The following is a 24,059-nucleotide window of genomic DNA, read 5'->3' as shown; positions in this document are numbered from 1 at the left end:
ATTATTCCTGCTTGAAATCACTTGAAAGCAGTTCCCCGTCACCTTGATCCCTTGTATACGGCGTCAGAGGAATGTTTGTGTAAGCTGTTGGTATATCCCAAACAGGTTCTAAGTTCATGCTTGAACGCATATCATTCTCCCAGTCGAATCAACGTCTTCAATATACAACATGTTTTTAAATGACAAAAGATAGACGACCGGTGCAGCGTACGACGCGCTCTCCTGGCTTGAGATTATGTTGGGGAAGGCGGTTATGACTGAAGATCGGAGTCAATCGTCATCCCTCAGCTGTGATAAGTAGCATCAGAGCCCATTCAAAAAGCACATTTCGTTCCTCCTTGTGTACGGCTTGTCCCATGCTGTTGTTTAAATAGATTCCTATAATTGTCTACTGTATATATGTATAAAGTAATTGAATACAGGAAGCCGTGACAAATGTGATATGTGTCGATGGAACCTTCTTTAACAGGATTGTTCTTGGCAAAATGCGTTGCGTTATCTTGTCAGTACAAAATATTCTTTTTGCGAACTGTTTAAGTAATCTGCTCTTAGTTACTCATATTGGAATTTCCCTATGTATGCCCTATATCAAGATGAATAGATGTCATATGTGTATATACAGCTGTATATATAACAGCGACAAAACTATGCCCATATTGATAAAGAATCTCCGTTAAAAGCAGAGTCGATTGTACGATTCCGACTACATCATGAGCATGTGTTTATGAATCACTATCAAAACGTGCTGACACCAGGGCCCACTTGCACAAAGCGATCTTAGCGCTAAGATGATCGTAACTCCCATACTTTAACATAGGCTTACAATAGACTTAGCGCTAAGATCGTTTTGTGCAAGTTGGCCCTGGTGTGCAACACATGCAAACTAGTGCAACCCATACTTCCTCCGCCAGTGGACGACACGAAGAATACGATTCAGACAGTGAAAGTATTACTAACTTCACAAAAGCACGTTCAACCCAAGCTTCATCTGCGCGTGAACCACTTGGAGAAATGAGTGAGTTATGTTTAACGCCGCTTTTAACAATATTCCATTTATATCACGGCGTGTGAGTTTAATGTGGGAGGAAAGCCCGAAGGGATGCAGGTCTCAGACGTTTACCACTTCGGTGAAACCCACGAGCACGGGAATGGTGCTGACATGACAAACCTAGAAACATAATCTGGGGGAACCGGGATTCGAACCCACAATCATAGGTTTCTGGCATGCCCAAGTGACGCAACTCTGCACAGCGAATTGCGGCGCCTTAGACGACTAGGCCACACGTGCTCCCTCTTGGAGAAATGAGATATTTGGGGATTGATTGCAACAACATAACGCATGTGCTCATTTGCAACTCGGAAAACAAAGTTTGCAACAAAGGTCTCCTGGGCTGTATAGTAGGTGGAGAGCATTCTCGACAAGTGGAAAGCTCAGTGGAGATAGTGTCATCATCAGTTCAATTCGGAACTTTGGGCGTTCGAAAGTGACAATGAAAGAAACTGAAAATATTCTGGATAACCTGAAACGAAAGTTTAAGGTTGACTTGAAACTATGCGATAAAAGTGATTATTAAAATAATTTTATTCATTTTTCAAATCTAAAGTCATATAAGAAAAATATCATCATCTAGCCGATTGCACACATACACACATTAAACGTCAAGCTGAAGCGTCAAGGCAACATAGTTCAACCATTCAACCATTTACATTCACTCAATGAATAAATTATCACATATGATTTGCCCTTCAATCTGTCCATCTTCCATCCCGACAAGTATCCGTGGACCTCCACCATTTTTCTAAATCTTCAACAATTAATTTCGGTTTCTGATCATCACTAACCAGAGAGCACAACCGACACCAAAATTTGGTGTTTAAGAAGCTGCCAGTCCCTTTCCAGTTGAAATATTCATTATAAAGTTCATCATTTTTGTCCAGCATTTTCATGTATTCGGCTAAGTCTTTCGCTGACTTGAAGTTCTCAACGTGAATGTAGGAATGTGGGGGTGCAACCTCCTCATAGTCTTCTGGGTGCGCGCCCATCACAATCGGAATGGCGTCATGACTGAAAACATAGAAAAGTACAGTCCTTTAATTTATTATCACATGGTATTTGACAGTAGTCGAAAAAGGCTAAAATGGAACTGTCATATTCACGAAGATTTCAACGTCTTCGTGCATAGGAATGAGTGATTTTAGTTTAACACCTATTTGAACCGTTTTTTTTAGTTACATCAATGAGTGTCAGCTTGATGGTGAGGAAAACCAGTAGTGATACAGGTTCTTGACGTGTCACTACCGTGGTACTGATGTGAGAAGGTAGATTTTCAAAACATTAAAGGGCAAGTTCACACGGAAATGAACCTATTTTTCTTGTACTTTTTCCACATTAAAAGTGTTAACCTATAAGTGTCATAGACAAAAATATAAAAATATCACAATTAATTAACATATTTTTCGCATTAAAACTATTTATATTTTTCACATTTACCAAGTGTTCTATTTCCATAACAAAAACACCATGGCTTATGCCCCTTGCAATATGACGTCATTGGTGCCAATTGATAAACATTATGACGTCATCATGCTTTGTTAGAGCCGCTTCACGTGGTGAAGGTACAGGTGTGTGATTCTTGCGTCTCAGATACCAGCCAGCATAGTGTTATGCTGAGTCACCACTGCGCCGGAGTGTGTCGTAGGCCATGTTGTTTTACCGCAAACTGGTACTTGATATCTTTTGCGTTGAGAATAGACAGGGACCCAGTTGATTTGGCAGCAATTACGTCATAATCTAAGGGGGATAACTCAGGCCTGTTTAGCTCGAAAAACGAAGGCCTCATAACGGCATATCATTTTCACACTATTGTGAGCTTCCTACTTTGAAATGTGAAATAAATGATGGTATATTTTCAAACACAGATACTAACCAATTCTAAACTTGAGTTTTGTTGAGAAAAGAAAGAAAGTGATTTTTGCCTGTACACTTCCCCTTTAACGTAGCATTGCGGTATATTGAACTTAAAAGGCTCGTTCGTTGTATTTTCTTGTAGTTATTGATTATAAACAAATCCACAAATCCAATTGTCGAGAAAGTAAGAGATGTGATTTTTTTAGAGTAATAAGGTATGTGTGTTACACAGCGGCACAGTGACACCTTCACCCAATCGTCAACTTTAACCCAGTCTCACTGGAATCTTTGTGCCAAGTTTACACTTTTCTAACCAAAGTCAACATTGAATCGTTTAAAAAACTTTGGAGCAGATACAAAATGTCAAAAGCTCGGTCTTTATCAACAGGCCTGTTGCCATTTAAATGTCATGGCACCGAGCAAAATGTCAAATAGTGAATACAAGAGTTAAAGATTAAAACAAAATTGCAAAGAAAAATTGAGTCGGTGAATGGTAAAAGTTTTAAAACTTAACCAGCATTTTACGCTAAATCATAAGCAATCTACTGAAGGCAGAGTCTGCTGTATATTGTTTTTCAACTTTATCATAAGCAAGTGTTTATGTTTTCAGGCGGAGACAAGTTATGGAAAGTTTGTTGTCACTTTTTATCTTGATGCATAGTTCTAAATATCAAACGGATGAGTCAGTATATTTTATTTCTATAAATGTCTTATTTTTATAAATAATTGGATGGGAATTGGCCATTTCACCATTATAACGATATCAGATATCAGATGTACCTACAGCTTACGTTAAACTTTTAAGTTAAATCCAGTGTTTTGAAGTTTCCAGTCCGAGCACAAATTCCGTTTCGCGTGAATTAAGAAACAGTCCACCAAGTAGTGGAGGACGGTTGGTACCGTTGGAGAAGCCCATTCTTGCCTAAACATTCCCCAATTTCCTTTTGATGTTATATGTTAAGGCAGCATTTCACGTTCTGGTTTCTCAGTAAACTTCAGATAACATTTGCCTTTAGTTTTAACAAATTGTCCTGAACCTTTGAAAATGGTGATGTACAGGTGTTACGTGATTCACTTATCGCACGTTCAAGGGTACATGTGGCCTAGTCGTCTATGGAGCCATTATTCCGTTTGGAGATTTGCCCGTCAGAAATCGATAATCCTTGGTTCCAATCCCAGATTCACCCCGATTATATTTCTATATTTGGCATTACCTGTGCTCAACTGCGAAAAGTTTTGGCCAAATTCCCAAGTGCAAAAATGTCTAAAACCTTCATTGTTGTAGTCTTCCTCCTTTGTATGAAACTGACATACATGATCAGAGTGGCGTTAAATCAAACTCACACACTCACAGACGTTTACGTTCATATAGTCTGAGAACTAGGTTAATATGTGCTTCTTTTATTTCGATTGGTTACCTAAACTCGGCTCACTTCAATATCCCAGCATTGGGAGGACTTCAAATTGGAACTGGATTTGCTAGTTTCGTTGTTTTACGTGACTATCACAATCACAACACGCTTTATAAAGTGATATTCAGTTTTAACTTATATACCTAATTTACATTATCCATGATAAATAGGTTTTCTCAAAATCGTTGGTAACGCCACGCGAAACACATGAAGATGGATCACTTTGTATGCTGTATGAAACGCTTTGTATGCTGTATGCTGTACCAGAATAAACCGAATAGAGGTGAGGTGAAATGGGGTTTAACGTCGCACTATTATTGCACTTATATAGCGACGTGTGAATGCACGTGTGTGTGTGTGTGTGGCTGCTTGTACTAGTCCGGACTGATGCCGATTTATAGTGCCAGCCCACTGAGATGCCATGCCGCAGTTTAACATGAATACCCCACTCAGACACAGTATACTGACTCCGAGCCGACCAGTCCTTGTTTTAGCCCCTTAATGCCGAGCCCAAGACAGGGTAACAACAAGTACAATCTTTTAATGTCTCTTGGTATGACGCGGCCGGGGATCGAACCCCGGACCTTTCGCTTACCGGGCGGACGCTCTACCACTAGACCAAGGAGGCGGTCTAAACCAAATCGACACCTATGCACTTCAACACCTGGTTGTAAATGTGGAGGGAAGTCAAGATCGTGAGCACGAATACCCGCCCTCATCATTGTACGTTAAGGCTCCTCATTAAACGCATACATACGTATTTTCTCGCAAGTATGTTTACCATTTGGGATGTCTCTTTCTCGCACATTCTGCGAACTCGTTGGAATGAGCTGAATTGAATGTAGCATGTTAAGAATAGAGTTTTGGACAATCCCAGCATATAATCAGATCCTGTTCACTTTGTAATTAAGGTGATTAAGGATAAGGAAGAAGGATAATTGTTGTCGCGATTGGTCCTGATCATTGACAGACAGGTTTGTAATTTAACGTAACGACTGTCAGCATTTATTTTAAAAGCTATTTTGGAAATTCTAATCCCAGTTGAGGTTGGCCCCAAGCACCCTATCGCTGGTCGTAAGAGTTAGTGAGTGAGTTGGGTTTAACGTCGCTTTTAACCTTATCCCAGTTATATCGCGGCGTGTCAGCTTAATTTGGGAGGAAAGCCCGAAGTAATACAGGTCTCAGACGTTTACCACTTCGATGAAACCTACGAGCACGGGTATGGTGCTGACAAACCTAGAAACATAATCGGAGCGAACCGGGATTCGAACCCACAATCATAGGTTTCTGGCGTGCCCGAGGGACGCAACTCTGCACAGCGAATCGAAGCGCTTTAGGCGACTGGGCCACCCGTGTCCCCGCCGGGCGTAAGAGGCGGTTTAATTAAATCGGTGGTCAGGTCCTGTGATTTGGCTGATGTCATTTCCCTATGGCGTGGATCAGTGCTCATGTTTTCAGTCACTGGTTTGCCTGGCCCATTCTCGATTATTTAGAATAAGTCTACGGCGTTTAACAACATACGCTCTCATGTATTGCAAGGTAAACTTGGAGGAATTTCAAATTTTACCATGAAGATTGCGATATTTAGATCCATATTAGGTTTTCTACATCTGTACAGGCCATAACACTTACAGATAGTAATCGACAAATAATCCAGACTTTTTATTATCTGGCGTTGAAGTTTTATATTTACAAAGGAGCACAATTCAGTAACTTTAAATCTTAGAAAGCATTGAACGCTTGCCACACAGAGCAGTACGTGATTGCAAATATTATTTTGGGTCAATCTGAAACGGGGTGTTCGCATTTTGCCGGCAGGTATTGTTCTCATATAAATATCACCAAACCAAGATAATCCCTGGAACAATGGGGATTAAGCTTATATTGTTAGTTCCAGGTTTGAATATAGACTGCTGCTGGCATACTGGGTACTGGTGTAACTATCTATACATACTGCAACTGTAACATGAATAAAGTATATTGCAATATTATTTTTCGATTCACAAAATAAAATATTATTTTAGTTTCATGTGCACAATAATTTTATAGGAATGAATAGCAAAAACGGCACAGTGAGTACATTTTTAGTTTAACATTATAAGACACCATGGTGAGAATAAAAGCGAAAAACAAATCTTTCCATATTCAAAAGAAAACTCTGCCAAAATCGATAGTACGATTACGACTATATCTTGAGCATGCGTTCATGAATCTCTGCTAAACTATGATACAAAGTGTTCCCGAAAAGATGAGCATACCCTGCTCCATAGGTTGCACCAATCACAAACACATGCAAAGGCAGGTCAAGTGTTCACCTGAAAAAATACGGGAACACGCGGTACAAGTGAAAATAGGGAATTGCATCGGACATTATTTTTGTCACTGAAGCGTCACATTTGGAAATATCCTCCACTTGTCTACATATCGAGGTTGATCTGTGCATTGGCCATGTTGAAATGACACTGACCGGGGAACACAGTATTTGTATAAAACGTGGATCCGTTAACAGTCCAGAGGGACATTACTCGGTCTATCTGCGCTCCGCCTATCTGTGGTCATGTGTCAAGCGTTTATATTTGTACCAGTGTTATCACACTGTTTGGACATCGTACACACATTATCTTCATACAATGGGCAGGGTAGTAGCCTAGTGGTTAAAGTGTTCGCTCGTCACGACGAAGACACGGGTTCGATTCCCAACATGGGTACAATGTGTGAAGCCCATTTCTGGTGTCCCCCGCCGTGACATTGCTGGAATATTGCTAAAAGCGGCGTAAAACCATATTCACTCACTCTTCATGAAATGACATGTTTTGATTTCGTTTCATTTATTTCTCTAGAAGATTTGTTATAATTATACGTGTCCTCTTACCATTCTCCGGTTGGCCTGTAATATACACTCTTTAAAAAAAGAAACGCACAGGTAGTATGTAGTTTACTGAATATAAATTGGGTATATGTTATTGGAAAATGTTGGTGGCCTGATATTCGACAAACGGTGCGTCAAAACGCAGCCATTGTCGATTTGCAATGTCTTAAACGGCTTTGTTTTCACGCTTGTTAAAACATGTCATGGAGGAAAACAGTTAAGCAAAATGCACGTGCCAGTTACGGCATTCGTAACGCATGGTAGTTGGTATAAAAAGGCAAGCATAAGCCACTAGTTTGTCATTCAATTGTCAACATTTTTCAAGTTCGAAAATGCCGAGACTCAGCGCTGCCGATCGGAACATCGCCATAGGACGTATCCAAAGAGGGGAATCGCAGTCTTCTGCTGTATGCCAGTTCAACGTCCACCACAGCACCATTAGCCGCCTTTGGGACCGATACACACAGTTCAATTTCAATGCAGACCGTCCGAGAAACGGCCGATCAAGAGTTACCACCCCTGCACAGGATCGCTACATTCGACTGTTCCACCTACGTCATCGCAATGCCACAGCTACGGGAGTGTAGGACGCATCCCTGGTTTGAGGAGGATATCGGACCAGACTGTCAGGAACCATCTTCGCGAGGCTGGAATCCGACCCAGAAGACCAGTTTTCGTCCCTGTTTTGCAACAGATCCATCCACTGCGACGCTTGCGTTGGTGACATACCTTACAACCTTGGAATTCGAGAAACTGGACACGAGTGTTGTTTAGCGATGAAACACGATTTCTTTCTCACCGGCGAGATGGTAGACAACGTCTTTATCGTCGTCGAAATGAGCGCTTTGCCCCACATTGTGTACATAAATTCGACAAATTCTGTTGCGGTAGTGTCATGGCGTTGGGGGCCGTATCCTACACCACGAGATCTGACTTGGTTGTGGTTCAGTAAAAATTGACAGCAAATCGTTACATGAACCAAATTCTTCAACCTCACCTACTTCCAATAATTGACCGCCAGAGGGAGCTGCTTCCACAGGACAACGCTCCACTGCACACAGCTCGTGTCACGGTAGAGTACCTGCATAATGCCCACATAAACGACTTGCCCTGGCCGTCGAGATCTCCAGATCTCAACCCAATCGAACACCTCTGGGATGAACTCGATCGACGTGTACGTCAACGTCTGAACACACTCCCACAACTGGTCAAAGCGTTACAAGCAGAATTGGGCAGAATTCCGCAGGACAGAATTCGTACACATATCCAGTCAGTGATGAGGAGATGCAGAGCCGTGATTGCTGCCCGGGGCCCGAGTTCAGCGCAACCTTGTGGCCTTATGTGACATGACAATGAACAGTTTTCAATGCCTTTGTACAAAGCCCACATGTGACTTTCGAGCTCCAAAATTTCATATTTGTATCTTTGATATTGAATTAAAAATATCGACTTTATTAGGTACAAAAAATTAACAAAAAATCTACCTGTGCGTTTCTTTTTGCGAAGAGTGTATGTCTATACAGATCTTCTTAACTTGGTTCACTGATATTCCAAGTCATAAATTGAATTTTTTTATGTTTTTATCTTCCCACCGCGACGTGTAATAATTGTGCCCCCTTGTGAAAGCTTGATTCGACACAGTGAACACTGTACAAATGAAAACTATAATATCTGACAGACGGACATTGCTGAAATGTTGTCGTCCATCGTGGGGTGATAATAATCTAAGAATTGTTTACAGATACGTGGTTTGGGTCACATGGTTTGAGAAAAGATCGACGTAAATCAGCGACCGAGTAGGTCAGGCAGAGCAGTCACTTGAACTGTGGGGGCACAGAACCGATTCCTTTTATCTTTTTCTTTAGACTATAAAAATCAGAATAATGACACCATTAAACATTTCACGAGGAACTATGAATGAACAGTAAGTATACGGAGTGAAATCGAAGCATAAAAATACTTCAAATCATCCGCAGTCCGGGACAAATATAGGCGCAGATATTAGACTGTCGTGTTGTATAAAGCAGTGACAATAGGGTCACATCGTCTTCAACGACACTTCAAGTTAGTGGAGTTCGAGACAAGCGGAGTGCCGACATTAGACTGTCGTGTTGTATAAAGCAGGGGTCCTAGGGTCACATCGTCTTTAACGACACTTCAAGTTAGTGGAGTTCGAGACAAGCGGAGTGCCGACATTAGACTGTCGTGTTGTATAAAGCAGGGATCCTGGGGTCACATCGTCTTTAACGACACTTCAAGTTAGTGGAGTTCGAGACAAGCGGAGTCCCGACATTAGACTGTCGTGTTGTATAAAGCAGGGGTCCTAGGGTCACATCGTCTTTAACGACACTTCAAGTTAGTCGATTTCGAGACAAGCAAAATACCGACATTAGACTGTCGAGTTGTATAAAGCAGGGGCCCTAGGGTCACATCGTCTTTAACGACACTTCAGGTTAGTGGAGTTCGAGACAAGCGGAGTGCCGACATTAGACTGTCGTGTTGTATAAAGCAGGGGTCCTAGGGTCGCATCGTCTTTAACGACACTTCAAGTTAGTCGAGTTCGAGACAAGCAAAATACCGACCTTAGACTGTCGTGTCGTATAAAGCAGGGATCCTGGGGCCACATTGTCTTTAACGACACTTCAAGTTAGTGGAGTTCGAGACAAGCGGAGTGCCGACATTAGACTGTCGTGTTGTATAAAGCAGGGGTCCTAGGGTCACATCGTCTTTAACGACACTTCAAGTTAGTGGAGTTCGAGACAAGCGGAGTGCCGACATTAGACTGTCGTGTTGTATAGTCAATATTGACTCATTGTCTTATTCCCTCAGTTTATTTCTTTGTCAGCTTCAATTAGTTTTTCCATATACAATCTCAATTGGGCCTATCTCGGATATACGGGTCAGTTTGATATGTACCACACAGCTGCGGTATTATATTCCCTTATCGGTAATCAAGAAATCCGTTCAATCTGGCGCTTGTTAAAACATACGTTGTTGACACAAGCGTGTCAAAGGAATCAGAAAAAAAACACACAGGCTGATGACGTCTCTTTAAAATGAACGACTAAGGTCGTGACAAACAGACCCGGTAGCTGTATTGCAACCCTGTTGACGACAGGGTACTGTCTTATGTGTGTATGTAGCACCTGCTGACTGTGTTGGTACAGCTGTGCAATATTGCAGGTATATTGTGACATATCTGTTACGTTGCCGCCTACATTCTGCCGTGGATACATACAGCTGTATAATATTGCTGACGACAGACCTCCATGGTATAATTTTACGCCTACTGGCTTCAGGTGTCTGTGGTATATCGGTACAAGATTGCTGACTACAGGCCACCATGGTGTACTTGTAATCCTGCTGGCTACATTTGTCTGTGGTACAGCTGTACAATATTGCTGACTACAGACCATCATGGTATACTTACACGCCTACTGGCTACAGGTGTATGTGGTATATCGGTACAAGATTGCTGACTACAGACCATCAAGGTATACTTACAAGCCTACTGGCTACAGGTGTCTGTGGTACAGATGTACAATATTGCTGACTACAGACCATCATGGTATACTTACACGCCTACTGGCTACAGCTGTATAATATTGCTGTAGTGTCATTGTACAGTTTGCTGACTACAGGTCAGTGAAGTGTCACTGTACAAGGTTGCTGACTACAGGTCAGTGTAGTGTCACTGTACAAGGTTGCTGACTACAGGTCAGTGTAGTGTCATTGTACAAGGTTGCTGACTACAGGTCAGTGTAGTGTCACTGTACAAGGTTGCTGACTACAGGCCAGTGTAGTGTCATTGTACAAGGTTGCTGACTACAGGTCAGTGTAGTGTCACTGTACAAGGTTGCTGACTACAGGCCAGTGTAGTGTCATTGTACAAGGTTGCTGACTACAGGCCAGTGTAGTGTCATTGTACAAGGTTGCTGACTACAGGTCAGTGTAGTGTCACTGTACAAGGTTGCTGACTACAGGACAGTGTAGTGTCATTGTACAAGGTTGCTGACTACAGGTCAGTGTAGTGTCACTGTGCAAGGTTGCTGACTACAGGCCAGTGTAGTGTCATTGTACAAGGTTGCTGACTACAGGTCAGTGTAGTGTCACTGTACAAGGTTGCTGACTACAGGCCAGTGTAGTGTCACTGTACAAGGTTGCTGACTACAGGCCAGTGTAGTGTCATTGTACAAGGTTACTGACTACAGGCCAAAGTAGTGTCACTGTACAAGGTTGCTGACTACAGGCCAGTGTAGTGTCATTGTACAAGGTTGCTGACTACAGGCCAGTGTGGCTGAGCTGCAACGTTGCTGAATACCTCCCTCACTATGTAATGGGCAAGTCGAGCACCTGTGAAATCTGCTGTGTTTTGAACCTTATCAGTATTTGCGAAGCTTGTTATCCGACACAAATACCCTGTCCCGGTCAAGAGTGCTTTCAACCTTGGCCCGGGTCACGCTCCTCTAATAGGCCCCAAATCTTTACAGTGTTATACGTCTCCTGTCCAATTTTAGGAGTTCTGAGGCTTCTAACAGTTCCAAAGCTTTTGGATGTGCACGTGACCTTCTCTTACCTTAAACGGTATAGCTGATTGCGTTTATTGTCGAAATACATTATTATTTGTGCGCAGTAGGTATGCAGTAATATATATAACATGTGACGAACCGCCTCCGTGGTCTAGTGGTAGAGCGTCCGCCCGGAGAGCGGAAGGTCCGGGGTTCGATCCCCGACCACGTCATACCAAAAGACGTTAAAAGATGGTACTTGTTGTTACCCTGTCTGGCGCTCGGCATTAAGGGGCTAAAAACAAGGACTGGTCGGCTCGGAGTCAGTACACTGTGTCTGAGTGGGGTATTCATGTTAAACTGCGGCATGGTATCTCAGTGAGCTAGCACTATAAATCGGCATCAGTCCGGACTAGTACAAGCAGCCACACAAACACACACACGTACATGCACGTCGCTATATAAGCGCAATAATCTTGGACGCGACGTTAAACTCCATTTCACCTCACCACCTAACATGTGACGATAATCACGAGCTACAATTCTGAAAATATGTTTTACACTCTAATAAGTGTGAGATCTCTCAAATAGTTGGGTTAAAAGTCACCTTGATTCTTCAACTTCAGCTTTTTCTTTCACAATAGGGGCGGTCGGGTAGCCTAGTGGTTAAAGCGTTCGCTCGTCACGCCGAAGACCCGGGTTCGATTCCCGACATGGGTACAATGTGTGAAGCCCATTTCTGGTGTCCCCCGCCGTGATATTGCTGGAATATTGCTATAAGCGGCGTAAAACCTCACTCACTCACTCACTCACTCTTTCACAATACTCAACGCATGACAACTTCAACGCATGAAAATAATAAGATGTGTCTTTACAACTGTGTATACCTATATAAAACACATATATGTTATATCTCTCCCATCCTTCTTTCAGAGGATACAACTGTGTATGCCTATATAAAACACATATATGTTATATCTCTCCCATCCTTCTTTCAGAGGATACAACTGTGTATGCCTATATAAAACACATATATGTTATATCTCTCCCATCCTTCTTTCAGAGGATACAACTGTGTATGCCTATATAAAACACATATATGTTATATCTCTCCCATCCTTCTTTCTGAGGATACAACTGTGTATGCCTATATAAAACACATATATCTTATATCTCTCCCATCCTTCTTTCAGAGGATACAACTGTGTATGCCTATATAAAACACATATATGTTATATCTCTCCCATCCTTCTTTCTGAGGATACAACTGTGTATGCCTATATAAAACACATATATGTTATATCTCTCCCATCCTTCTTTCTGAGGATACAACTGTGTATGCCTATATAAAACACATATATGTTATATCTCTCCCATCCTTCTTTCTGAGGATACAACTGTGTATGCCTATATAAAACACATATATGTTATATCTCTCCCATCCTTCTTTCTGAGGATACAACTGTGTATACCTATATAAAACACATATATGTTATATCTCTCCCATCCTTCTTTCAGAGGATACAACTGTGTATGCCTATATAAAACACATATATGTTATATCTCTCCCATCCTTCTTTCAGAGGATACAACTGTGTATGCCTATATAAAACACATATATGTTATATCTCTCCCATCCTTCTTTCAGAGGATACAACTGTGTATGCCTATATAAAACACATATATGTTATATCTCTCCCATCCTTCTTTCAGAGGATACAACTGTGTATACCTATATAAAACACATATATGTTATATCTCTCCCATCCTTCTTTCTGAGGATACAACTGTGTATACCTATATAAAACACATATATGTTATATCTCTCCCATCCTTCTTTCAGAGGATACAACTGTGTATGCCTATATAAAACACATATATGTTATATCTCTCCTGTCCTTCTTTCTGAGGATACAACTGTGTATGCCTATATAAAACACATATATGTTATATCTCTCCCATCCTTCTTTCTGAGGATACAACTGTGTATACCTATATAAAACACATATATGTTATATCTCTCCCATCCTTCTTTCAGAGGATACAACTGTGTATACCTATATAAAACACATATATGTTATATCTCTCCTGTCCTTCTTTCTGAGGATACAACTGTGTATGCCTATATAAAACACATATATGTTATATCTCTCCCATCCTTCTTTCAGAGGATACAACTGTGTATGCCTATATAAAACACATATATCTTATATCTCTCCCATCCTTCTTTCTGAGGATACAACTGTGTATGCCTATATAAAACACATATATGTTATATCTCTCCCATCCTTCTTTCAGAGGATACAACTGTGTATGCCTATATAAAACACATATATGTTATATCTCTCCCATCCTTCTTTCAGAGGATACAACTGTGTATGCCTATATAAAACACATATATGTTATATCTCTCCCATCCTTCTTTCAGAGGATACAACTGTGTATGCCTATATAAAACACATATATGTTATATCTCTCCCATCCTTCTTTCAGAGGATACAACTGTGTATGCCTATATAAAACACATATATGTTATATCTCTCCCATCCTTCTTTCTGAGGATACAACTGTGTATACCTATATAAAACACATATATGTTATATCTCTCCCATCCTTCTTTCTGAGGATACAACTGTGTATACCTATATAAAACACATATATGTTATATCTCTCCCATCCTTCTTTCTGAGGATACAACTGTGTATGCCTATATAAAACACATATATGTTATATCTCTCCCATCCTTCTTTCAGAGGATACAACTGTGTATGCCTATATAAAACACATATATGTTATATCTCTCCCATCCTTCTTTCTGAGGATACAACTGTGTATACCTATATAAAACACATATATGTTATATCTCTCCCATCCTTCTTTCTGAGGATACAACTGTGTATACCTATATAAAACACATATATGTTATATCTCTCCCATCCTTCTTTCTGAGGATACAACTGTGTATGCCTATATAAAACACATATATGTTATATCTCTCCCATCCTTCTTTCTGAGGATACAACTGAGTATGCCTATATAAAACACATGTATGTTATATCTCTCCTGTCCGTCATAATAATCAGGTTTCAATTAAAATAATCCAAATACAAACAGTTCCTCGTAAAGTGGTAAGTATGTCTTTAAGAGTCTGTAGATTGATTTTCGATGTGAGTATTTATGTGAAAACTATTCGTTTTTGGTAAGTTTGTATAAAGTGGACAAACAGATATACAGTGATACGGATCCTCGAGGTCGTGAGCTCATGTACAGGGCGGTTCAGAGCAAGCGACGCAGCAACATGGGGTGGGGGTTAGGGGGTGGGGGTGAACGGGTGTCATTCAAGCAACACGCACACCCCACGTCACCAACCACACACGCCTCCAATACATTTATAAACCTGTACACAAACATACCTGAACATACCATCAAACATGGGCATTTGAAATAGTAAAGTAGGTCATTTGGGCCCAGGGAGTCATACGGGCCTTCGTTGGTGGAGTGCTCTGAGCCTACGGGAATCTAGCTGAACCTAGGCCAAAGTCACTCCAAGGTAATCTCAGCCAAGGCCCAAATTACTTTAGAGTGACTGAGGCCGGGGATTAAGTTGGGCCCCCTGCACGAAACTTAATAGCCTAGTGACCGCGGGACACCAGATTAGTCAGTTTCGCGTTATCAGCCTATGTCAACTTAGTTGTTTCATGTATGTCAACATCAGATATTATTTAGAACACACTTGGCATAAACCAGGCCTATCTACCCAGGCATCTGGTCACCAGATGTCAGTAGTTACTGCGTCTCAGGCCCTTGTCATAGATACATAAGTAACACAAAACTGATTGTGACTAAAATGAATCAAACGAGAAAAGGCTATTCAACAGTGATGCATTTGATACGGTGTCATAGTTGTGTTGGGGGCGTTACGCTTGCAGTGCTTAGGCATTTTTTCAGCATTGTAACGTCATGATTACGTTTGTATGTGTTTTTGTATATTCCAATTTTCCAGTGTATACTTTCTTTAACTCGACATTTCATGTATATGACATTAGCATCGGCCTGTATGACGGCCTGAAGTCAGCTACGTAACAATTATACAATGACGGCTTGTAGTAGACTATTTAACCACTATACTATGACAGTGTGTAGTCAGATATTTAACAGCTATACCATGATGGCATGTAGTCATCTAATTAACAGCTATACCATGACGGCCTGTAGTTATCTATTTAACAGCTATACCATGACAGCCTGTAGTTATCTACTTAACAGCTATACCATGATGGCCTGTAGTTATCTATTTAACAGCTATACCATGACAGCCTGTAGTCATCTATTTAACAGCTATACCATGATGGCCTGTAGTTATCTATTTAACAGCTATACCATGATGGCCTGTAGTTATCTATTTAACAGCTATACCATGATGGCCTGTAGTCATCTAATTAACAGCTATACCTAAATGATTCATCTGAGAATTGAGAGTTTACTATTATACTATATCACCGGAAGGCATCGTTGCCACCCAACCATCACTTACTGCTTTTCCACAAATGTAATCGGTCCAAATGATATACTTAGTCCCTTGCATTTACAACGAGCCAATGCTACTAAGAAACAATGCTTTCCTGGTTTTCATACAAAATATCGTATGTAATTTATTTATGGACCTGTTTAATTTTTAATTTTGCAAAATAATATAAAATATTTCGTCAGAGTAGACTTAAGGCTATCCCACTTGTCTACGTGTCCAAACAAATAAGAAGACTATACGTTTATGACAGCTTCATTTTGCGAAAACGCAATGGTATAATATATGATATTACTCGAGGCTGAATATTTAACGCTGGTTAGGGCAATCATCAGCTCAGATCTCGTGCCCCCTCTACACGCAGCCTAGACAGCGAATGGGACTTCTCCAAGGAAGCACTACCTCGGCAAACCCACCCAGAACTTTTCGCAGATTCTGAAGACACACCAACACTGCAGCCTTCTGCATTACCCAGATTGTCAGAAGGCTGTATTCCTGGTAGAAAACCTGGGTACTCTCCCAATGTCAGTCAACAGATTGGAAGGTACATGTACCATATCTAAGGCACCGAGAACAGTGGGGAGGCGGACAACTTGGTACTTTGGATGCAAGCGTGACATTTCGATAGCGAGGTCCGCATATTTGCCATGTTTTCCCTCAATCTTGTCAATCACATTTGTGTCAAAAGGGACAGGATCAGATTTGTTGGCCTGGATACGTCTGAGGCTGTATACGGGCCTATTCCAAAGAAGTTTGTATTTATCAATTTCCATGACGCCCTTTGCATATTCAGGTCGTACCATGAATGGACCTATGTGTCAAAACCTCAAGCATGGCGAAAACTGTAATAATATGATCGAGCCACTCCACCATGGGGCATACGATACTGTTTATCATTATTATTATTGTTTTTGTTGTAGTTGTTGTTGTTTTTACTATAACTATTACTACTACTACTACTACTACTACTACTACTACAACTACTACTACTACTACTACTACTACTACTTCTACTTTTTGGAATTTGGACATGTAGTTGTAGTAATATTTTAACTATAATTATTATTATTGTTTTTTTGTTGCTAACCATTACTACTACTAGTACTACTGCTGCTACTATTACGACTAAGGCGCCTCCATTCGCTGTCCAGAGTTACCTCCCTTGGGCACGCCATGCTTATGTTTCTAGATTTGTCACTTTGGGCTTTCCTCCAACATTAAGCTGACACGCCGTGATTTTACCGGAATACTGTTCACAGCGGCATTAAACCCAACTCATTCACTCACTTACTAGTTTTACTTGTGACATGTTTGTTTTAGATTATATATCACATCACTTTCCCGACCGAGTATTCACTACTTCAGCTTTAGCTTGGCAAGTTGTTTGGGATTATATAAGTTCCATTCACAGATTAAAACGCAAAACGTGCCACTTGTATTCACACTTACCTTAATCCGTTGACGAAGAACTTTTCCGTTATGTAATCCCTACAGTTAGCGTTCTCGAATGCAAGGTAAAACTTGTAGTCTTTGTCTAGCATCCCAAAACAGGTTCTAGCATTATTCCTGGCGCACTGTTTGTCGCCACAAAAACCGTAAATGTCAACCTCGACGTATCGTTTAAGTTCCTTGGCGTATTCCAATCGTCCGTTTGACGCTCCACAATTTGACACAAATATGGCGGCCATCTTGGATTTACCTTTCGCATAATTTCTTGTGCGGGTAATACTAGATGCATTGTCAAAACGCAACCATCGCTCATAGGGAGCGACCATGGTAGAATCTCTCCGATATGTTGCCGTCCAGTTTAACTGCCGGACAAAATTGAATGTTCCTGTCGCCATCGGACTTTCTAGAGCAAAGAATATCCACACAGCATCGGGGTGTCTGTATCTGCTCTCGTAGGGTTGTAACCATCCAATATCCTGCCCGAACAATATGGCATCTATTCGCTTTTCCGTGGTAGATTTGTCAACCAGTATGCAATTTTGAACTGGGCATTGGTGGTCTATAAATGTTTGTTTGCCATCTTTGACGTTCCAGTTCACCGGCCCGCTGTCAACCAGAATAACACGCGTACGTGTATCTCCATTAAGAATATTGGATGGAATGTGTTTCATTTGTTCGGGTATTCTGTCGTGGCCCGACCCCGTGTCCCAAACAAACGGCGTATTAGAAACGTTTTCCTTCGCCATATTCACTGCCGCCTTTGATTGTGTTGACCGAGCTCCACAACCGCCGCCTGAACTGTTACATATCTGTGCTGGCGTGTACTCATTGACTGTGGTATCCAGCTTAATCTTAATGTCCGCATCGGCCGACACGTCCGTCTGATAAATAAGAATATGTCCCCTTTTCCACCACATGAATTGAAGTCCCAGTGAAATACTTATGAACAGTGAACCAACCAAAATAAACTTGGAATATAGGGACTTCATGACTGTTTAGCAGATTTGCACAGGTATATTCCCTCCAGGTCGGAGAAGGGACATGTCGATAAGGTGCCCTATTACACTGCGCCGATAACGAAGAGTAACACGGACTTAGACGGCGACCCTGTCGCACACCAACCAACACTATCTCTATCCAGGTGATAATAGAGCCATTATCAGATGCACTATACACCCAAAATGCATTTCAAAACAGATTATCACAGCATTTATGATTAATTTCCTGAGGCTCCTGAAGGAATCAGGGTAGGAAAATCAATCGATCCATGAAAAAGATTTAAACAATACCTGCTTACCCTTTTGCATATGTCAAGCTACAGTCTACTGTGTGTATTATCCATGTTTGTGTATTCTTGAACACAGCCGTATGGTTATAAGCCTCGGGTAGGTATCTGTTTTCAGGGCACGTCGACAAGCGTCAAAATTATGGCCAGTAGGTAAGGTTGATCACACGGACTACTTCTCCACATATCTCTGGCAAGGATGACACGTTGATGTAATTTGAACCGACTATACACTTCCTCTATTCTATTTAACTGGTTTTCCACTGAACACTTGATACGGGAGGCTCAACATGGGTGGGTTACGTGACAGGGAATTCGATATTTACGTTTGAAACCCAGTCTTACACCCTGTCTGAACCGACATCTGGGTTCTCTTACACCCTGTGTGAACTGACATCTGGGTTGTCTTACACCATGTCTGAACTGACATCTGGGTTGTCTTACACCATGTCTGAACTGACATCTGGGTTGTCTTACACCCTGTCTGAACTGACATCTGGGTTGTCTTACACCCTGTCTGAACTGACATCTGGGTTGTGTTACACCCTGTGTGAACTGGCATCTGGGTTGTGTTACACCCTGTCTGAACTGGCATCTGGGTTGTCTTACACCATGTCTGAACTGACATCTGGGTTGTCTTACACCCTGTGTGAACTGACATCTGGGTTGTCTTACACCCTGTCTGAACTGACATCTTGGTTGTCTTACACCCTGTCTGAATCAGTATATGGGTTGTCTTACACCCTGTCTGAACTGAAATCTGGGTTGTCTTACACAATGTCTGAACTGAAATCTGGGTTGTCTTACACCCTGTCTGAACCGGCATATGGGTTGTCTTACACCCTGTCTGAACCGGCATATGGGTTGTCTTACACCCTGTCTAGACTGACATCTGGGTTGTCTTACACCCTGTCTAGACTGACATCTGGGTTGTCTTACACCCTGTGTGAACTGACATCTGGGTTGTCTTACACCCTGTCTGAACTGACATCTGGGTTGTCTTACACCCTGTCTAAACCCACAAATGGGTTGTCTGGATGAGTGAGTGAGTTAGTTGTGTTTACCGCCGCTTTGAACACACGGTACGTCAAATTGATGTGGACGAAAAAAATTAAGTGATAAAGGTATCAGACGTTTACGAATTTGTGTAACGCCAAGGCAATGTCTCACTGCCTTTAGGACAATCATTAACTCATAGAGTGATCCGCATGTACAACTTAAAGTTTGAGTTGGTCATGCTTACAAAAGGTTTTCCAACGCCATGAACTGAAATCGCAAGGACTACCACTTAACCCGAGCCTTGACTCCCTTTACTGTGTCCGGTTTCTTTGAATGTCCTATGCGCCGTATAGCCTCCCCCGATGGAGCCTCACTCGGGCTGTTTGTTTAGCGTCCAAGGTAGGCAAAATCGCCAGGCATGTAACTGTCGCACGAGCAACAGGTTCTAGTTTAGAACTGAGCCTGTTTAAACAAGCGGACGCGTATATTATCAATACACACAGATCAAACATAGGTGTCCCGCATCTATTCACGGTGTATAAAGGAACCCCGAATGATAAAAACGTTTATGGTGGTTGCTTTTCCTCAATGCATTGAGGTTTACAGAAGGTCGCGGGAACAAACGTTTCATAATACCTTCTCCATTATGAGAGCAAACACGTACCTTGCACCAGTAACGTCAACGTGTGTTGATGTGTACAGATAAACCACACATACGCAGTCAGAGGTTGAAATTGAGAAAGCTTAAATAGAAAAATAAATCTGTGACTGCGATCATTAACCATGATCAATACATACATATATTTAAGGATTTACAAACCAATTTCTGGCTTGATCGTTTAAGCCCAGTGGGACATGGATAGCGTAGTCGTATTGAGATGCAACAGTCGCTGTCGAGTGACGAATCTATTCAACCTCAGTTATCTAGGGCATCAAATATCCATTTTATTATGAGATACGATAAGAAAATCTATTGATGTGTCACACGGCACGTTACACTGGAATAAAAACAATTAGCATCACCGAAATATGATACACCGTCCGGACAATAATGCCTATGAGATACAATCTCAACATGATACATGTTTTACGCCGCACTCAGCAATATTTCGGCTACATCACGGCGGTCTGTAACTAAAGAGTCTAGACAAGACAATCCAGTGATTGATATCATGAGCATCGATCTACGCAATTGGGATACGATGACATGTATCAACCAAGTCAGCGAGTCAGACCACCCGATCCCGTTAGTCGCCTCTCACGACAAGCAGGGTTGCTGAAGACCTATTCTTACCCGGGATCTTCACGGTTCTGCTTAACATGTCCATGGGTCAGAAATAATGAGGCCAGATAAGGGGCAGGTGAGAGAACAAAATGAGAAATAACAGTAGACATGAAATATAGAAGGTGTATATTAGCAGCGTAGGCATCATCGTATTGTGATTAATTTACAATGTACATCGATAGCCCTCAAATAATCAAATGCGTATACATAATGTACAATATATTGTATAATATATATATTTAGCTTCTATTACGTAAGCATTACACAAAGCGCCTCCTCGATATACAGTAAACTACGTTTATAACGATGATGCTTATAACGAACTGATGGATATAACGAACTTATTTTTAGTCCCGGCCATTTGCTGTATACATGCTGTATATATGTTTATAACGAACTACTGTTATAACGAACTAAAATTAGTGGTCCCTTTGAGTTCGTTATAACCGTAGTTTACTGTGCGTAACGCTCCTACAATTCGGGCTGAGTGAGTTAAAATTTAACGTCACATCGTCACTATTTCAGCCTGGCCGTGCCGGTGCTGAGGAATCGTAATCTGAGGCCTCTCTGTTACGCGAGTAAACGTGACAAATACATGCACGAATCACGTCTTAGTACGTGCTACATGCTAAAACATAGTCGGTATATTTTTAGGTGACGTCACCTGCATACAGTCGGCATTTTACTCCCACGGTTGTGAGTATTACGTGTCTCCTGCTCATAGCAGACGTGTCGATCTGCACACACCACTGGACCGGGAACCGGTTTCACAACCCGACCACATCCATACGTCCATACGTGTTAAAGAATGAACGAATGTTGTTTGGTGGTGAAGGTGAGGTTAAATGGGTTTTAAAGTCGCGTCCAAGATTATTGCACTATAATTATTAAGCAATGTGTGTGTGTGTGTGTGTGTGTGTGTGTGTGTGTGTGTGTGTGTGTGTGTGTGTGTGTGTGTGTGTGTGTGTGTGTGGCTGCGTGTACTAGTCCAGACTATTCCGTGTCAGCAGTTAAACATAAATTCCTCATTTAGACACAGCATACTGACTCCGTCCTTGTGTAACCCCTTTAATGCCTAGTACCAGGCAGGGTAACACCAAGTTCCATCTTTAACGTCTTTTGGTATGACGCGACCAGGGATCGAACCCCCGACCTTCCGCTTTCGGGGCGGACGCTCTACCACTAGACCACGGAGGCGGTGTTGTTGAACATCGCCGTCGTTATTAATCCAGCCATATCATGGCGGTATGTTGGTTGGTTTGGTTGGTTTGTTGTTGAACGTCGCACTCAGCAATATTACAGCTATATGACGGCGGTCTGTAAATAATCGAGTCTCGACCAGACAATCCAGTGATTAATGTCATGAGCATCGATCCACGCCATTGGGATCGATGACATGCATCAACCAATTCAGCGAGCCTGACCACCCGATCCTGTTAGTCGCCTTTTACGACAAGCATAGTCGCCTTTTACGGAAAGCATGGGTTGCTGAAGACCTATTCTACCCTGGAATCTTCACGGGTCTGGCGATATGTAAACAAACGAATCTGAACTAGACAAACCAGTTACTGAGCGGACCAGCATCGGAACACGATGAAACCAAAAACAAAGAACCTTTACCATCGACAGCAATAAGGTGTTGGGGGCCCATTTTACAAAATGTTAAAAATTGAAGTTGCGGCAGGCCTGATGCTTTGTAGAATTGGACCCGCTAATCGATGGAATTAGTTTGTTACTGTTAAAGATCAAGGAGTTACGATAGTCTAAGTGCTCAGATCTCGTTTGTGAAATTATGTTTCTAGGTTCGTCAGCACCATACCCGTGGTCGTGGGTTTCACCGAAGTGGTAAACGTCTGAGACCTGTATCACTTCGAGCTTTCTCCCCACATCAAGCTGACACGCCGTGATATAAATGGAATATTGTTAAAAGCGGCGTTAAACCCAACTCACTCACTCACTCACTTGTTTGTGAAAACCGTCCAGGGTCATGTTTATCCAACGTCGTGACTGTGCATATACAATTAGTTTAGATGCATCGGTTCGGTGAGTAAGCGGAAAGACGCGTTAATCAATGTGCCTTTATATCACTTAACATGTGTGGCGTCTTTGAGGTTGTCTACCATAGTGCTCTGGTGGGTCGTCCTGTGTGCACAATTTTTAGAACCCATCGAAGTGTGTCGGCCATTCTATTTCTCCACATCTCCTAGAGACGCGATTGTGTCCTCATTTATCACAAAGCAACCCAGCTCACTGTCTGAATGAAAGCTAGCTAGGCCGTGTTACAAGTCTCGGTACACCGCAGTCTGGTGCACTAGGCCTGTGTACGTATAATGTGCTTATGACTGAAAGGGGCCTTTCGAGCGTGTATTAAACATGCCATGTGTTATCTGTACCTTCCTTTTTCAGGTGTATGTTTGGCTTTTTCTATGTTTTTCTTGTCGCCCAGGCCAATTTATTATCTTCATTTTCTGATACTGTTTTAAAAATAATGAACATGTTCTTGTTTGTATTTTCGATTAAAATCTTTTGTCAAGTGTGTGCGGGTTTTTTAGGAATTTTACATCAAATCATCGTTTGTATATTTTTGTAGTGTCACACTGTGTAAGCAAATCTGTTAAACAAGAACATAAACCGGCAACACGGCTCTGGATTGCAGATATTAATAAATGTAAACATCTCAAGTTAGGTACCCAACCAAAGCATGCACAGGTGACTGTAACATGGTATGAATATATATGTAAATTTGCCATGCATTCAATTCGTAACCCCATTTAAATTAGACTATGCCCCCAGTGCCCATGGCTGTATCGCGTGACTCT

General features: G+C 41.6%; 1 protein-coding gene across 1 annotated transcript; it reads right to left on the bottom strand.

Moving 5' to 3' along the window:
• Nucleotides 1–1,564: 1,564 nt before the first annotated feature.
• Nucleotides 1,565–19,227, bottom strand: LOC124124454 (glycoprotein 3-alpha-L-fucosyltransferase A-like). The gene is made up of 2 exons (XM_046487626.2): nucleotides 17,672–19,227; nucleotides 1,565–2,065 (listed from the first exon to the last, which is right to left on the bottom strand). The coding sequence occupies exons 1-2, from the start codon at nucleotides 18,658–18,660 to the stop codon at nucleotides 1,747–1,749; spliced, it is 1,308 nt and encodes a 435-aa protein (XP_046343582.1). The 5' UTR covers nucleotides 18,661–19,227; the 3' UTR covers nucleotides 1,565–1,746.
• Nucleotides 19,228–24,059: the final 4,832 nt, after the last annotated feature.

Source organism: Haliotis rufescens, unplaced genomic scaffold, assembly GCF_023055435.1.
Source record: "Haliotis rufescens isolate VD_foot unplaced genomic scaffold, xgHalRufe1.0.p SCAF_9, whole genome shotgun sequence".
NCBI classification, from domain to species: Eukaryota; Metazoa; Mollusca; class Gastropoda; order Lepetellida; family Haliotidae; genus Haliotis; species Haliotis rufescens.
Note: the sequence above shows the minus strand (reverse complement) of the source record. Positions and strands in the feature narration are given on the sequence as shown.

Excerpts from the sequence above, each read along its gene's own strand:
- LOC124124454 (XM_046487626.2), bottom strand. The coding sequence starts at position 18,660 with ATGAAGTCCCTATATTCCAAGTTTATTTTGGTTGGTTCACTGTTCATA. Across the intron at positions 2,066-17,671 it reads TTCTTCGTCAACGGATTAAG|TCATGACGCCATTCCGATTG; the intron begins GTAAGTGTGAAT and ends CTATGTTTTCAG.